Consider the following 18,150-nt stretch of genomic DNA (forward strand, 5'->3'; position numbering starts at 1 on the left):
TGTTCTTGGGGACCTTCAATGCTGCAGAAATGTTTTGGTACCCTTCCCCAGATCTGTGCCTCGACACAATACTGTCTTGATGCTCTACGGACAGTTCCTTTGACTTCATGGCTTGGTTTTTGCTCTGACATGCACTGTCAACTGTGGGACCTTATATAGACAGGTGTGTGCCTTTCCAATTCATATCCAATCAATTTAATTTACCACAGGTGGACTCCAATCAAGTTGTAGAAACATCTCAAGGATGATCAATGGAAACAGGATGCACCTGAGCTCAATTTCGAGTCTCATAGCAAAGGGTTTGAATACGTATGTAAATAAGGTATTTCTGTTTTTTATTTTTTATGAATTTGCAAACATTTCTAAGAACCTGTTTTCGCTTTGTCATTATTGGGTATTGTGTGTAGATTGATGAGGAAAAAAAATAATTTAATCAATTTTAGAGTAAGGCTGTAACGTAACAAAATGTGGAAAAAGTCAAGGGTTCTGAATACTTTCCGAATGCACTGTATGTTTCATGCCTACCTTCCAATTTGGCAGCGGTGGACAAATGATAAGGGAAAAAAAACATTTAAGCAAAGTTTAGAGGCGGATTAAGAAACTGTGATGTGTTGGTCTGAGGAGAGTGTGAGCATGGAAACATTTATATTCATCACACAGCCACTTGATTAACAGTAATGACCTCAGCAGTGACATGTTTGCTGTTTTAGTGAAGTGTCTTCTGGCTGTGAGGATCACTGTGTCCATTGCCTTCATTCTCATGGAAATGTAATTGTTATAATTTAAACATTGATCTAGCGGTAATTTCATTTTTCACCAGTGGTGAAACAAAATAAGGAAAATGTGATGTTCTTTTAATGGATAATTTGATAAATGGTCATCCTTGGTGTAAAAACAATATCAGCCACCTTAAATAGCCTAAATATGTTTGTTTTTAAAGTATCACAGCTTCATCAGAAAGCCAATGGTTTAAATAATCTATCTATCAAGTTGATACCAAATATCACAAAACGGATTGCATTGCAGGCGTTTTCCCTTGACATTCAAATAGTGCATTACCAATGTGTGGTTTCTGTCCAGCCAACTCAAAATTGCTGATCCAAGACACAGCACCACATATTGGTGCTTCACGGACGGCTATTTATGTGAAAGTTGCACGCTGGTTGACCCTCATGGAGCATGTTTGTTTTTCTTGAGCATTCTTCATTTAATTAATAGAAGACTATTAAGAAGTGAAGAGTGATACCATTGGTCCCACTAAAACAAACCAGTCACCACCAATTAAGTGGAGTGGTTTTCCCTTCAGACCCCCCAGGGTGAGAAGACTTCCAAGTCAACCTTTAACCCTGACTTCTCATTAGCTACTCCTTTACGCCAGGATAGTATCTTAGGATCTAAGGAACAGCTCACATTATGATTTGAAAGGCTACTTTTGAAAATGTCAGTTGGACAAAACAAGACTAAAATCAAATGTTTTCAATTGTGGTTCCATTGTGGTGTACCTTGGGTAACGTGGTTTCCGTTGTGGCCAAGCTGATTCTACAAACAAGTCTGAAGTCAGTTAACTGGATCCAAGTATAAAAAATTGTTGGATGATGTCCCTTAACCATGTTTCAGACTCAGATTCTGCCTTGAGCTCCTCTGCTTTAGTCAGAGGGTGTGGTGAAACATGAATGACATACCAAGAGGAAACTGGTGATTTATGGGATTACACAACTTCAGCAATCATATTGTCTTCATATTACAGTATATTCATCAGTTTGTTATCTCGGGATCAACTCAACGCTTTAATTAGGTTGTTTTCAACAGGGCCTCCAGGACCAAAAGGTGAGAAGGGCGATGTGGGGCCACTTGGGGCCACTGGTGTGGCAGGCCTCACAGGGATGAGAGGTTCGTACACTGTACTGTACAGTCATTAGTCCTATTCTAACTTTCAACATACATTATATTATTCAACCATTTTTCAACCATGTCCTCGCAACCTAATAATGCTAGCAACCTAATAACAGCCCCCAACTGGTCTCAAAGCATCCTGGGAAAGGGAGCAGGGGCATTCCCTTAGATAGTCTTTCATTACATAATTAAATGATGAATAAAGAAAGAGAACATTGGAAAATGTTATTATGGCATGCAAGCGGACCATCATACTCAAAGATTCGGATAAGATAGGTTGTTTGCATTCTTTGAAACGCATGTCAGATATTCTGTTTGAAAAGATTGGGAAAATAAATCCAATGCTTTGTTTCTGTCCTCCCGGCAGGTTTTACAGGAGAAAAAGGCATCCAGGGACCAAGGGGACTAAAGGGCCCGAGCGGCTCCGATGGCCTACAGGGGGAGAACGGGGATATGGGACCCGAAGGGCCCAAAGGTATGTCTGATATTATTACTGTCTGACAGCTGTAGAGCCATTAGTTAAACTATCATCTGTACCTCGCTGCCTCTTTGAACCAGTCTCCCTTATCCTGTTGTGATGGCATGCTCTCTCTTAAACTCAGGCTCCAGAGAAGGCAATCCAGACAGATTGATGAAGGCTCAAGGACTATTCCATCTGATTTGTTGTGTCTCATTGACAACTATATCTGCAGGCCCTCGCCCTCCCCACCCTAACCCAAAGCAGACCTTCCTTATCAGCTGAACTGCCAACCTAAAACCTTGCAGACAGAAATATCTCCCTCACCATAATAATGGAGGAAAGCCATGTCCGGGTTTTAGTTGGTCCAACCTTAGCCCTGAGACCTTGCTATAGGAGTCTACAGCCATGTCTCAGGGCTCGTCCAACCTTGCTTCTAGGAAGCCTTTTCCTCTTTCGTCACCTTGTGTGTTGGGAAGCAGCACTTGTTTTGTAATCAGACATATGATTCGAGACGCAGTGCCTTATTGCATTGGTCATGGATTTGACTCTCCACAACAGGCTTATTTTATTTCTCTATGCTAACCAAACAGCTGGATCAGTTTAGTTTGGCTGAACTGTCCGGTGATGGAGGCTTAAACCCCTGTGAGCCAATAACATTAAGATTGGATGTGTGTGCCCTGCACTCTCTATCTGCCCTGGCCTCCGAGCCCTGTTAGACTGACTCACTGTGACTACAACACACATAACACAGGGTTAGATAAATACGAAATAAAACAACAAAGGTACTTAACCTTTTAGTAAAGCTTGTAAAAGCACCCTTGTGGAAAAGGGAGAGATGTTGTGTGGCCTGTTAAAGTAGGCCTTTCTTTATGTCCGTTTTTCTGTGAGGTAGAGCTGTGTTTGGCAATGGGCGTTTGAACCAGAGTAAGTGTCTAACATTTCCTGACCACCGCACACATTACGATGAGGATGTGGTCAGCTCAGAGCACTACCCGACAATTGGTGGTTCTGTTTGGGTGCCAATGCCATTGGACCCTTTCCTGTGATTTTAGATATGAAACTACAGGAATTAAACGTGGGATAATGGTCACTTTATAGTCATATGTTATATTACTTTCTTACAGTAACAGCTCATAACCACACCTTGTGGATTTAAACTTGTAGTTACAGAGAGATGTTTCCACCGAACTGAGTGGTATGAATTTGAATATTCCATCAAAGGCAAATCCATAGTTTATTTTTTTTAATGAATATTCTACAACAAAAAGTTGACAGTACCATAATGGTCCTTTTTGCCTTATTGTGTGGTGTCCTTTATAATAATGGACATAAACTTCTGGTACATATCAAAATACAACAAATCTTTATTGAATGGAATTAAAGATTGAAGTTGACTGATTACTTCATTTTCCACAGCCTCTCTCAAGTCCAGACAGTAAATTAAATGTATGGTGCTGGCACACTTGTAACAATCAAGACTTTCAGGTGAAACTGCAAGGCTCCAGAATGTCCCTGCATCCACACTCAGATCCTCATCAGATCAACATCAGATTCCCTCTTCAGGACACAAATGTATCCAAGGAGGATCTACTTTCAATAACATTGATAAGACTGTTAACTGGCTTCAAATAGTGAAGCCAGAAAGACGCCATAACATTTCTCTCTGCTCACTCTGAAAGAGGAGATGCAGGATGACTGTGCTTTCAGCCTCTCAACCCCAGCGATTTTTCAAAAAATCCTTTAATCGTTAAATTGATGTTGTCTTTTGCTCTGACCCCTTTTTGTCTTTCATAATTTGGCATACAACCCACAGACAGATAGATGAGTTGCCTCAGACGACGAGAGCAGAGCAACAAACAAAACAATAGCCCACAACAATGGACGTCAGATCACAGAGAATCAAGGACATAATGTGTTCATGTTCACTTTTGGGGAAACATACACCTCAATATACTGTATTTGCTTGTTTTTTAATCTTTGTACTGTCTTTTTCTTTGTACTGTTTTTCTAGTCCACTTCAGCAAACGCTGAAGATACAGTAGTTCACAAGGGGGTTGTCCTATAATTGTTAAGTCTAATGACTAGGTGATTACATTTAGTTTGTGGGTCTTCAGTTCAGGTTAACAAGATTATAAGGTATTCAAAGGGAAATTGAGTTGAGGGATGTCTAATATCAGACCTGAGGTTGGTTCAGCTGTCTTTCTTCTCAGTGTGAGGGGGACTATTTTAGAGTTACTTTATGTTTCCCCAACCATTGGCAAAAATACAAATATTCTTGTCTCACAAGTAGAGGTGGCACCACAGGTCCCAGAGTGGTGTGGTGAAAAAAACAATCTGGGGCCCGTAGTTTTTCCTGGTAACCTAACCAGTTAAAACTCTGACCTTATACGGTATGACGTGACTAATCAGTTGTAAAAAGGTTTAATACAGGCTATGATGGGACCAGAGTTTTTCTAATCAGGTCACATGGAACAACTCCTGGTCTTGGGGAGGATGAAAACCCTGTCAAACTTCAGCAAACTTGTACTTGTTCATATGAATTATATTTTAAAGAAGGACAAGGGGGGTTTCCTATACAGAGACACAGAGAAAGCGCAGGAAAGTGGAGAGCGCGCCTTGAGTTTTGTGCATTGTGCCCAGCTCGCGCGACCTGCGATTTCCATGAATCTGATTGGTCAAGACACGCAAAGAGCCTGCAACAACACTCTGATGTGAATTACAGAGTAATTGTGCACAAGTCGACAAATCATGAGGCAAATGTATCCAAAAACAGCACTTTGCCCCTCTTTTTAACGCTTTGCATCTATATATTTTATTCAACTAAATCAAAAGTGGTGTGGCACTGCCACACCTGATTGAAAGTGCAATGGCAAATGCCACCTCGCCACACGTTTTCCAGCAGCCCTGCTCACAAGTATTCCAGGAACGCAATTTGGAAACCTCAAACCATAGCTTTAGGCCTAATCCGGGCCCACCTACACAAAGTCAACCATGACAGAGTCAACCATGACAGAGTGAGAGGGCAATACTTAGAAGAGAAGTAGCATGTTGGGAGGTTCTCTAGGAACATAATACTGCTCTTGTTCAACAGGATCATCAGTTTCACTTATGTTCAGTTTGATTTTGTAGTTACATTATGTTAAATATTCATCTGTGCTACTCCTAAAGCTGCCACTGAGTGAAACACAATGCTTTGTTGTCTGTCTGTCTGTCCTTTCCAAGGTGACAGAGGAGAAAGAGGACTTAAGGGCGAGAAGGGAGACCGAGGTGACCGTGGTGAAAAAACAGGTGAGACCAGTGAATAGTGAAGAGTTATGGGATTGCTGATGCTCATCATCCTCTCAATGATGTTGTCCATTATTATCTGCATACATATCTGTAACACTGCTGCATCGTAAAATGAGTTGTTGTAATAGGTTGTAGTAAAACACAGGTAGGTTACAGAATTGAACCCTAACTGACCTACCAATTATTTTGTACTGCTGTTCAGGGGGTGAAGGAGTGCAGAGGGTCTTTTGAGGCCTGTTACCTTTCGGTTTGGCTTTAGAATGCAGTTTGCTCCATCACAACACATTCCAAAACTCAGCACCAGAGCTGAAGTCACATGCTGGTCTCAGTCTAGTGAGTTCATCACTCATTTACATGAGTAGTTGGAGGCTCTCACCTGGCACACACGCATCACTTGTAAACAGGGATGCCAGAGGATCAAATAGAAAAATAGACGATTTTATGGACCGAATCACAACAAGCATAAATCTCTGCTCTACTGGTACATGGAATGCTAGTGGTTGATGGGAAGCAGTGGTGTCACAAATTGTAGGTTCCTGTAGTGAGACGAAGGTCTGTCACAGCTCAGAACCCGTGGGGCTCTTTGAGTTGGGGATTGCGCTCCCCAGTCCCCTGGGTCATTAATCCTCTATCTCGCTTGATGTTTATAACGTCACAACTGACAACCATGTTTCTCCTAGAAGGCTGAGAGCTGGGGCTGAGAGTTGGGGCTGAGAGCTGGGGCTGAGGGTTGGGGCTGAGGGTTGGGGCTGAGGGTTGGGACTGAGAGCTGGGGCTGAGAGCTGGGGCTGAGGGTTGTGGGTGAGAGCTGGGGCTGAGAGCTGGGGCTGAGGGTTGGGACTGAGAGCTGGGGCTGAGAGCTGGGGCTGAGGGTTGAGGCTGAGGGTTGGGGCTGAGGGTTGGGGCTGAGGGTTGGGGCTGAGAGCTGTGGCTGAGAGCTGGGGCTGAGAGCTGGGGCTGAGGGTTGTGGGTGAGAGCTGGGGCTGAGGGTTGGGGGTGAGGGTTGGGGCTGAGAGCTGGGGCTGAGGGTTGGGGCTGAGGGTTGGGACTGAGAGCTGGGGCTGAGAGCTGGGGCTGAGGGTTGGGGCTGAGGTTTGGGGCTGAGGGTTGGGGCTTAGGGTTGGGGCTGAGGGTTGGGGCTGAGGGTTGGGGCTGAGGGTTGGGACTGAGAGCTGGGGCTGAGGGTTGGTACTGAGAGCTGGGGCTGAGGGTTGGGACTGAGAGCTGGGGCTGAGGGTTGGGACTGAGAGCTGGGGCTGAGGGTTGGGACTGAGAACTGGGGCTGAGGGTTGGGGCTGAGGGTTGGGGGTGCAGTTGGACCTAAAGCCCCTAGCTTGACTTGCTTGGTAATTGTTGCCATAGCGTTGCCTTTCACTCTCACACCCACACACCTCTCAGAATGGGGGTACCGAACTTTGATATGATATCCCAAGAGTCCCAAGAAACTGGAGTAAGTTTGGGTTTGACAGATTGTTTTTACAGGACAGGCACAAGCTTCAGTCGCCACATTTGAAGTGTCAGCCTACACACACACACGCACACACACACACACAGTCTTGTACAGCTAACCTTGTGGGGACACACAATTCAGTCCCATTCAAAATCCTATTTTCCCTAACTGTCACGATCGTCGGGTACAGAGGACCAAGGCGCAGCGTGAAAAGTGAACATATTTATTAAATAATGATGATGATAACACGAACAAAAACAACAAACGATAACGTGACGTCCTCGGTCTAACACAAACCACACTGGAACAAGATCCCACAACCACTGTGGGAAAACAGGCTGTCTAAATATGGTTCCCAATCAGAGACAACCAGCAACAGCTGACACTCGTTGCCTCTGATTGAGAACCATTCTGGCTAACATAGAAATACAACAACTAGAAACGAAAAACAAATGAAAACTCACACCCTGGCTCAACATACTAGAGTCCCCAGAGCCAGGGCGTGACAGTACCCCCCCCCCCAAAGGCGTGGACTTCGACCGCGCCAACCAAACACCACAGGGGAGGGACCGGGTGGGCACTCTGCCTTGGCGGCGGATCCGGCTCCGGGCATGATCCCCACTCCCTCTCTAACCCCCCAAAGTACCCCTGGTCCGGTCTGGCCCTGCTGACCGGAGCTGGACTGCACACTGGTGGAGCGGATTGCTCTAGCTCCGGCGTGAAGCAGCTGACCCGTGCCGAACCAGGCACCGGTGGAACAGGCACGGGCTGTGCCGGACTGACGACGCACATCACTGGCTTGGTGTGGGGAACAGGAACGGGCCGAGCCGGGCTGACGAAACGCACCCCTGACTTGGTGCGGGGAGCAGGAGCGGGCCGGACCGGGCTGACGAAGTGCACCACTGACTTGGTGCGGGGAGCAGGAGCGGGCCGGACCGGGCTGACGAAGCGCACCACTGACTTGGTGCGGGGAGCAGGAGCGGGCCGAACCGGGCTGACGATGCGCACGATAGGCTTGGTGCGTGGAGCAGGAACAGGCCGGGCTGGGCTGACGACGCGCACCACAGGCTCGATGCGAGGAACAGGCCGGACCGTACTGGGGACACACACCACTGGCCCTACGCAGGGATCAGGAACGGGCCGGACCGGACTGGTAACACACCCCAGTACCTCTCGCCGTGCCTCTACACTTTCCCTCTCCTCTGTGACCAGTGGCCCCCTTAACCTGCCGGCCTCCTCTGCAACCCCGCTGGACCGCTCTATAGCGGCCTCCTGCTGCCCCGTTGTCCACGGCGTGAGCCCCCCCCTAAGAATTCTGGGGGTCTCTCCTCCCCGTGGGCCAGGCCCAGCCGAGGTTGATGTCCTTAAGCGATACCTCTGGCGCTGGCTCCTGGACACGCTGCTTGGTCCAGTGTTGGTGGGATCTTCTGTCACGATCGTCGGGTACAGAGGACCAAGGCGCAGCGTGAAAAGTGAACATATTTATTAAATAATGATGATGATAACACGAACAAAAACAACAAACGATAACGTGACGTCCTCGGTCTAACACAAACCACACTGGAACAAGATCCCACAACCACTGTGGGAAAACAGGCTGTCTAAATATGGTTCCCAATCAGAGACAACCAGCAACAGCTGACACTCGTTGCCTCTGATTGAGAACCATTCTGGCTAACATAGAAATACAACAACTAGAAACGAAAAACAAATGAAAACTCACACCCTGGCTCAACATACTAGAGTCCCCAGAGCCAGGGCGTGACACTAACCCCTAAACCTAACCCTAACCCTAAACCGTACTCTTACCCTAACCTTAACCCTAACCCTAACCTTAACCCAAAAACCTAACCTTAACCCTAACCCTAAACCTTAACGTAATTCTAACCCTAACACTAATTCTAACCTTAACCCTAAACCCCCTAGAAATAGCATTTGACCTTGTGGGGACTAACAAAATGTCCCCAGTTGGTCAAATTGTTGTTTGTTTACTATTCTTGTGGGGAATTCTGGTCCCCACAAGAATAGTTAAACACGTCCACACACACATACACACACACACACACACACACACACACACACACACACACACACACACACACAAACAAACAAAATGCACAGCATGGTCTTAATCCATTCGTCCAGAAATGTTGTTGCAAAGGGCCAAACATCGGTTCCCTGCCAGATGTTGTAAAATGTTGCTCTAAGATTAAGCTTCACTCCCTTCCCCTCCCCTAAGAGTAAGGAGGAAGGTGTAGAACGTTTGGTGGAAGTTTTGTACATCATTTTTCTTCTGTTATTGTTAATGCCCTGATTATGTGCATGTCATGCCAAAACCAAGTTAGATATCTTTTTTCCCAGAGTATATTTTAATGATGAAAAATACCTAGTTAAAATTGCAGTTTTGATTACATACAGCATTGCAAAGTGGGCCAGTGCTCCAATCTGCCAAATGCACTTTTGACAACGTGCCTGTTTTTATAAGGTATTGACAGCATGGTTTTTAGTGCTCTCTCCCTTTGGACTAAACCAATTGGCTCTTTTTCTAGAACAAATAGTTTTGTTTGAAAACTGCAGAGCGATGTCAGCTGTGTGTTGGTAGAAAGGGGAAGGACTGGTTTTCTTTATGCCGTCGTCTGATCAATTAGCTGGACTTTAATAGGTTCTGCTAAGTGATTATGTCTAGAGTAAAGTGTTAACACATTTCTGTCTGAATTTCTAAAATGATTGGACCAAACCAAGCCTCATGCTGTCCTCATGGTAGGTAGGTCTATACCTGGCTGAGACATGTTTTTCATTAGTTATTTTGTTCCAGGTCTCCAGGACTGGGATTCATGTGCAGGGGACCTGTAATATGACATCCTGGCTAGATCTAGCATTTCCTCTCCTTCCTATTCTTCCTAAATCTGTTCTCCTCTCACATGATGGGGGACAGGAGGCCCCTTGGATCAGCCTCCCACTGTGTGTGTGCTGAGGGAAAGGGACTCCTGCTGTCTCGGGGGGCACACACACACACACACAAGAGAGGATGACGACATTGCCCACACATAACCCTGTTTGCACAAAGCAGAAAACAGTCCAGCACAAACACACAGCGGAGGTGACTTGAGAGGAGATTGTGTCAAAACAGTTACGATAGCACATAGACTGGTCCCTGTGATAGCCATCTCTGGGAGGTGACGTCTTGCTTATGAAACTCCTTTAGGGACTATAGGCAGGGGCACATCCAGGGGTTGAACACAGTTTGTGTTTGCCTAACCAGTAAACTGATAAACCCATTTATTCAATGAAAGCCCGAAGGGTTTAGTAAGAGATGTAGAGGTCTTTATTTTCAGACGTACAGATATCAATCAGAGATTAATTATAGAGTAAATGCTTGAACAAGTAGACAAACTTGACATGGGAGATTGTTTGTTATATTGTCCTTGTTCTGCAGTAGGCTACAGCACAGTTTATATTCTATCAATGCATCATTTCCAATCCCCCATATATGTAAAAAAAAATATATATATATATATATATATATTATTTTAAATATATAGATTTGTTTTATAGATTTTCCTTCTTTATTCTTTTCCCCTAACCCTGCCACCCCTCCCCTAATTGGAGTAAACTAATGGACAGCAATACTTAGGCTTCTACTTCCAGCTTATACATACTATGTACATTTCACAGACAGTATATTTTACATTAGTTATCTTTTGTTTGTTTTTATCTCGACAAATGGTAATAATTTCACTTTATGATATGGTTAATATCTTGTCCTTGCATCTCTAAAATTCTCTGACTATATTCCAGTGAAGGATATGGTAGGCTTTGATCTACCTACAGCACTTAGTCATATGTCTCCCTGTAACAGTACACAGCAGTATAACCCACCAATTGAGGTGTCTGTTGAGTAGCGACCCACCATAAAGGTTGAATGGTGAAAAAACATACACAGACTCAAGAATAAGTAAAACATATCATCCTGGCAGTGGAGAGAAAATGTAATAAGTAAAAAATATAATCTTGGCATTTTGAAATAACATTATGCAGTTTTAAAGCCAATTTCCTACAATTCTATACATTTTGACATGGAATTGAGAAAATGTTGCACATTTTACATAAGTATTCAGACCCTTTACTCAGTACTTTCTTGAAGCACCTTTGGCAGCGATTACAAGTCTTCTTGGGTATGACGCTACAAGTTTGGCACACTTGTATTTGGGGAGTTTCTCCCATTCTCCTCTGCAGATCCTCTCAAGCTCTGTCAGGTTGGATGGGGAGCATCGCTGCACAACTATTTTCAGATCTCTCCAGAGATGTTAGATCGGGTTCAAGTCCGGGCTCTGGCTGGGCCTGTTACAGGAGGGGGTCGCTGTTCCGGAGCGACCCACTAGGTGTCATCCTCCGACAACCTTAGGCACCTCCTCACTCACATTCTGGACTAATCATTATCTTATTGGTGTCACCTGTGTCTACCTGGCTATTTATGCCCTCACTTCCCTGTGTTCCCTTGCTCTGTTTTCTCTGCTAGTTCTCGATGCCAAACAGTACTAATCAGTGTCTGATCGTGAGACGTATGTACAGGTACTTGAGAAGTGTTCTCCCTGTTTCATTGTTGTTTTCAGTCATAGTTAGTAGCACGCTTAATGGCGCCGGAGAAGATGTTTGGCTTGTTACTCCATATCGGATGGATTTATTAGTCTACATGAAATGACAAACAATGCTTTAAACAAACGTATTGAAAAAAGTATGTATTCACTAATTAAAGACATTCTGGTAAGCCATGCTGGGCCAGGTTTCCCAAAAGCATGTAATACTAAGTTAATTGTTAGAACCTTCATAGGAGCATCGTTAAAACTGCGAGATGTTTCCCAAAACCATCATTATTAACGTTGCACTTGAAAAAGCTCATAATCCAACGCCTGCCTCAGATCACTCGTAGAACAGTTAAGTGCGTCGTTAAATGATTTTTTTGCCCTCAGAATATCTCTGCTAATTATAGAATCACATGGTGTATCCATCTCTGTGACTGCCGATAACTTCAGAACAAAGTTGACTACAAATACAAAGTTGCCAATGTTTTTGCAATTGATACAAACAAGAGACGTATAAAAAGATGCTTCAAATGAAACCAAGCCATGGCAAAAAAAAAAATTATTACAGGAAATGAGCTAATGCCATGCTCTTATGAACTGAGCCACGTACAGGATCACTACAATACATAAGTACAATACTGTAGTGCTGGCCACCCAGTCACGTATGCTCACGCACAACATCACGACAATACATTACTGTAAAATACAATACACGATTACAATACAGGTGGAAGATGTATGATTTTTTTTTTATTGTTATATTAGGATCCCCATTAGCCGACGCCAATGACGACAGCTAGTCTTACTGGGGTCCGACACATAACGAAAAATACATTACAGACAAAATACTTTACAATTTATTGCCATCCCCATGAGCGTACCACCCTCCTTCAGGCCATGGATGAGGCATACAATGATTTCAATCCAGACCTATGTCTGGCTTAGATTTGCCATGCCAAAAGGTTTTTCCCCAGGTGTATGAACAATTAGGATATTTACAGTGAGAACCTATGGCCAAATGATCAAGGCAGGCTTGATGCAGATTAGTGCTGCTAATCATTCTGTTTCTTTCATGTGTTTATATTGTGAAAGATTTCATTTACATTTACGTCATTTAGCAGACACTCTTATCCAGAGCGACTTACAGTTAGTGAGTGCAGTTTTTCATACTGGCCCTCTGTGGGAAACGAACCCACAACCCTGGCATTGCAAACGCCATGCTCTACCAACTGAGCTACATCCCTGCCGGCCAATCCCTCCCCTACCCTGGGCCAATTGTGCGCCGCCCCATGGGTCTCCCGGTCGCGGCCGGCTACGACAGAGCCTGGATTCGAACCAGGATCTCTAGTGGCACAGCTAGCACTGCGATGCAGTGCCTTAGACCACTGCGCCACTCGGGAGGCGCAGTGGACAAAGATGTCTTCAATGATCACACCTTTGATCACACATTGGATAGAAATAATGGAAATGTGATGTTTAGTCAATTTTAATGGGTAATTTAATGGGTAATGCAAGTGAAATACCTAATGTGAAAATTTAAAAAATTACAGTACTGTAGCATACTACATTCAAAGGGCAATCTTAAATCACATATCTTACATCTTTTGCTGTTGGATTAACTGGTTGTTAAAATAACTACCGTTTTTTTTGTTTTTTTTGCTTTGGTACTATGTTCACAAGTATGTGTTGAATTTTCTAAACTCCAAACTGGTAACACTTGTAACACAGCCAGTCTTACATTCAAAACCTTTCATTGTGCATTCATTTTGTTGTAGACATCTTTCACCAAATGTAAGTTTAATGTGAAATATAATGAGTACATTGGTTTAATCACCAAAACACAATATCTTCTCAATGTACAGTTTTCATTTTGGATACATGTTTACTGTATATGGGATGCATTTCTTTCTTGTTTTGGACTTTCTGGATTGTTTGCGTATTGGTATTGTATTGTATTGATATTGTATTACTGCACTGTAGGAGCTAGAAACACAAGCATTTCACTGTACCTGCTGTAACATCAACTAATCTGTGTACGCAACCAATAAACTTGAATTTGATTGTTACATACAGTACATCTCTGACCTTGTCAATATCAGATTTTTTTTCAATTTACTGTGAATTAAAATCATAATAGTCATCACCATAGCAATACTTTCGAGTATACAGTATATCATACTTTTTATGTTTCTACTTTACAGATGTACATTTTCATTATGTAGTTCTCAAAATCTTTAGTAGACAAACCAGTTGTCACGCCCTGGCTCTAGGGACTCTTTTAAGTTGAGCCAGGGTGTGTAGAGTTTATGTTTTGTGCTCGTTGTGTCTAGTCTAGTTTTGTATATCTATGTTGGCCAGAGTGGTTCTCAATCAGAGGCAACGAGTATCAGCTGTTGCTGGTTGTCTCTGATTGGGAACCATATTTAGTCAGGTGGTTTTCCCACAGTGTTTGTGGGATCTTGTTCCGTGTTTTGCACCTGTGGACGTCACGTATCGAATACATTTTTAGGGGGGGCACATGGCACATGGCACATGGCACATGGCACATGGCACATGGCACATGGCACATGGCGCAGGGACGACGGGGACGACGGGGCCACTGGAGGCAGATAAGGGGCGAGTTGGTGGACGAGGAGAGAAGGCCACTGGGTTATGGGAGCCATTGGTGTATAGAGGGAAGGAAAATGTAGAGGCACGGCGAGAGGTACTGAAGTGTGTTGCCAGTCCGGTCCGGCCCGTTCCTGATCCCTGTGTAAGGCCAGTGGTGTGTGTTCCCAGTACGGTCCGGCCTGTTCCTGTCCATCGCGCCAAGCCTATGATGCGCGTCGCCAGCCCGGCCCGGCCTGTTCCTGCCCCTCGCACCAAGCCTATGGTGCGCGTCGCCAGCCCGGCCCGGCCTGTTCCTGCTCCCCGCACCAAACCTGTGGTGCGCATCGCCAGCCCGGCCCGGCCTGTTCCTGCTCCCCGCACCAAGCTAGTGGTGTGCGTCGCCAGCCCGGCCCGGCCTGTTCCTGCTCCCCGCACCAAGCCAATGGTGCGCGTCGCCAGCCTGGTCCGGCCTGTTCCTGCTCCCCGCACCAAACCTGTGGTGCGCATCGCCAGCCCGTGCCCGTTTCACCGGTGCCTGGTTAGGTACCGGTCAGCTGCTCCACACCGGAGCCTGAGCAATCCGCTCCACCGAAGTCCAGTCCAGCTCCAGCCAGTGGGGCTAGACCAGACCAGGGGCACTACGGGGGGGTTAGTAGAGGGTGGTGGTCAAGCCCGGAGCCGGAACCGCCTCCGAGGAGGAATGCCCACCCAGCCCTCCCCTGGTCGGTGATGTTTAGGCGCGGTCGCAGTCCGCGCCTTTAGGGGGGGGTACTGTCACGCCCTGGCTCTAGGGACTCTTTTAAGTTGAGCCAGGGTGTGTAGAGTTTATGTTTTGTGCTTGTTGTGTCTAGTCTAGTTTTGTATATCTATGTTGGCCAGAGTGGTTCTCAATCAGAGGCAACGAGTATCAGCTGTTGCTGGTTGTCTCTGATTGGGAACCATATTTAGTCAGGTGGTTTTCCCACAGTGTTTGTGGGATCTTGTTCCGTGTTGGTTTGTGTTTTGCACCTGTGGACGTCACGTATCGATTTGTTGTTTTGTTCGTGTATCATTTAATAAATAAGTATGTTCACCTTCCACGCTGCACCTTGGTCCTCTATATCCGACGATCGTGACACCAGTTTACATGTAAAATCTATAGGTTTACCAAACGTTTAAGTGATCATCAATGAAGAGCAGTCGGATTAAGTAATAGTACTTGTAACAATTAAGTAAATGTATTTTAACAAAAGAGAAGAGAATCATATCAAAAGTAATGTGAGCATTGCATTGTGGAAGGCAATTACTTTATATGAACATGTACTGCAATGTGAAACATGTATTTCTAGATGAAACACTGATTAAGTTTGGTGAAAAAGTGAATGTATGATTTTGTTTGTTATACTTAATCAATTGAAAAATGTGCTTATAGTTTTGAAACAGCTGCTTTTTGATTATCTGTTTTAAGTTTTGTACTAACAGTTGTGAAAATGTACAACATACTTGTGAAAATTGCGCCAAAGCGATAAAAATTGAGAAGATGTAATTATGTTGTGTTTTGGTGATTAAAACAATGTGTGGTGAAAGATGTCTACAAACAAAATGAATGCACAAAAAAAATGAATACACTGAGTCAAGCCATCTCAACCTAATCTGTCATCTGTGGTCTATGAACCTCTCAGCTTCCCCTGTCTAACCACCATTCATGTGTCTCTCTCCTGCTGTGTGTGTGTGTGAGTGTTTCAGTGGATGAGACACTGGTGAGACTGGTGAATGGATCAGGCCCTCACGAGGGGAGAGTGGAGGTGTTCCACGAGAGGCGCTGGGGAACGGTGTGTGACGACGTCTGGGACAAGAAGGACGGCGACGTGGTCTGCAGGATGCTTGGCTACACAGGAGCCTTCGAGATCCATAAAACAGGCCGGTTTGGACAAGGTAACCCAGCTAGCACTTTTGGTTCCTTGGAAGTTGTGGGAATGTAAGTTTTTGGTTTCCCATTAGTTCTGGGAACAAAGCAATACGTTTCCTGAATGGTAAAACTGAAGGTTTTTAAACGTTCTGAGAACAGAAGTGAACATTTTGCCTGTTCCTGGAACGTTAATTTTTAGGTTGCAGGGAGGTTCTGAGAACATTTTACTATGGTTCCCTGAAAGTTTTCCTCTGAGGTTTTATTAACGTTCTGCGATAGTAAATTGTAGGTTATATTGAGGTTTTTTAATAACTTCCTTAAAACTTTCACTGAATGTTTCAATAAGACTTTTAATAACACTGCTAGATAGTTTGGGTTAACTGTTTTGAACTCCAAGCACAGATGGCACACATGGAAATTAATTTGCTTAGGCATTAATTAATCATGCAAACACATTTCTTTTTTATTGTGGCACGGCATCAGTGAGATTCAAACCTATGATCTTCTGTTCTCTAACCGTGGAATTGTAACCAAAATAATTTTCCAATCGTTTCATTCTTAACAGAACCATTAGTCTTTTTGTTGCGTTCCACTGTTCCGACCTGCAAAATAAAGTTTTGAACCGGTTCTAAACAAAAAGAAGTACCTGGTTATATCATTCCTTTCTGTTCCTTTTTAAACCTCTGAAATCTTTTTTTTTTCTTACATTAGCTCGAGATTAAATTACTTCACCAATCAGTGCAGATAGAGCAGCTTGCTATGGAGCGGTCAAGCTATAGCTATACGTAAAACAATGTTATTAACTGGTTACCATGCTTTTAAAATAATGGTTCTGTTCTGGAACAGTAGAGATCACTTTCGTTCCCATTTCTGATTCTGTTCCTCCAATTTGTTTTAGTTTTTTCGGGTAATCGGTTCTGTTCCCAGAAACGATTCCAACCCCTGGCTAGCATGCCATGTTTTATTTACTCATACAAAGCTATTCATTTTAGTCTATTCAAACAGACCCCATTTCAAAGGAAACAAGCTCTCATTCAGATCAGGGTAATTTAGTGGACCTGAACACACTTAACAAGATAGAGGATAGAGAGAGTTTTGTTGACACTGAGAACGGAGTGTATATGTTTTTAAATAACATTCTTAGAACGTTCTTTGAACGTTACTAATGTTATCTTGTGGTTTTTACATTTTACAGAAAGGTTTTTTAATGTTCTGAGAACATGACTTTAAATAGAACCATGAGGAAACCTGGTGGAAATGTTATGTTGAAGTATTGAAATTCCCACAGGAAAACGTTGTTTCTTAATGTTCTCTGAACTATTTGAGAACATTCCCAATGTCAAGCCAGTTGGAGAACGTTCCTAGAACGTTGCCAAAAATGTAATCAAATGTAAACATGTTTGAACTTTTAGGAAACGTTCTGTTAAAGTAATGAAATACCAAGAAAATAACGTTATTTTGTCAAGTTCCTTAAATGTGCTGAGAATGTTCCAAAGCCAAGCAACTATCCTGCACCATTCCCAGAAAGTTGTGGGAAGGTTGTATGCAAAATAACCATAGGACAACCACGCTCTCACCAAGCTCTAAGAAACATATGGTTCTCAGAACGTTATGTGCTAGCTGGGAAGCCACTTTTCAGTTTATCTCCATCTAGTTATGAACTAACTACAGTACAGACTGTGATAAACTTGTTTCGTGGAGGTAGATTATGATTTTTACCATTTGTTTTTGTAGTATTAGAATACTACTGAGATTCATATAAGTTTATATGGAAAATCATAGGAGCCAGATACCATCAAAAGAGTCCCAGTGGTAATATCCATCTGTTTCCTCTATGACCTTATTTCAACAACCATCATTACATCACACACACACACACACACACACACACACACCTCTGTTAGGTCCAATCAACATATTATGGTGTATTAATATTATTTATTTATGGGAAAACTAATTCCAAGAGCTATGCTTTAAAATGAATTATAATTCACATTGG

General features: G+C 43.8%; 1 protein-coding gene across 1 annotated transcript in view; it reads left to right on the forward strand.

Moving 5' to 3' along the window:
* LOC121552905 (scavenger receptor class A member 5-like) overlaps positions 1–18,150 on the forward strand; it is a 53,679-nt gene that overhangs the window by 30,723 nt on the left and 4,806 nt on the right. Inside the window, exons 5-8 of the mRNA XM_041866001.2 lie at positions 1,810–1,890; positions 2,261–2,368; positions 5,576–5,641; positions 15,989–16,177. Of these exons, the coding sequence (XP_041721935.2) occupies positions 1,810–1,890; positions 2,261–2,368; positions 5,576–5,641; positions 15,989–16,177 (444 nt within the window). The remainder of the gene's footprint in view (positions 1–1,809; positions 1,891–2,260; positions 2,369–5,575; positions 5,642–15,988; positions 16,178–18,150) is intronic.

This window comes from Coregonus clupeaformis, chromosome 36 (genome assembly GCF_020615455.1).
Source record: "Coregonus clupeaformis isolate EN_2021a chromosome 36, ASM2061545v1, whole genome shotgun sequence".
NCBI lineage: Eukaryota > Metazoa > Chordata > Actinopteri > Salmoniformes > Salmonidae > Coregonus > Coregonus clupeaformis.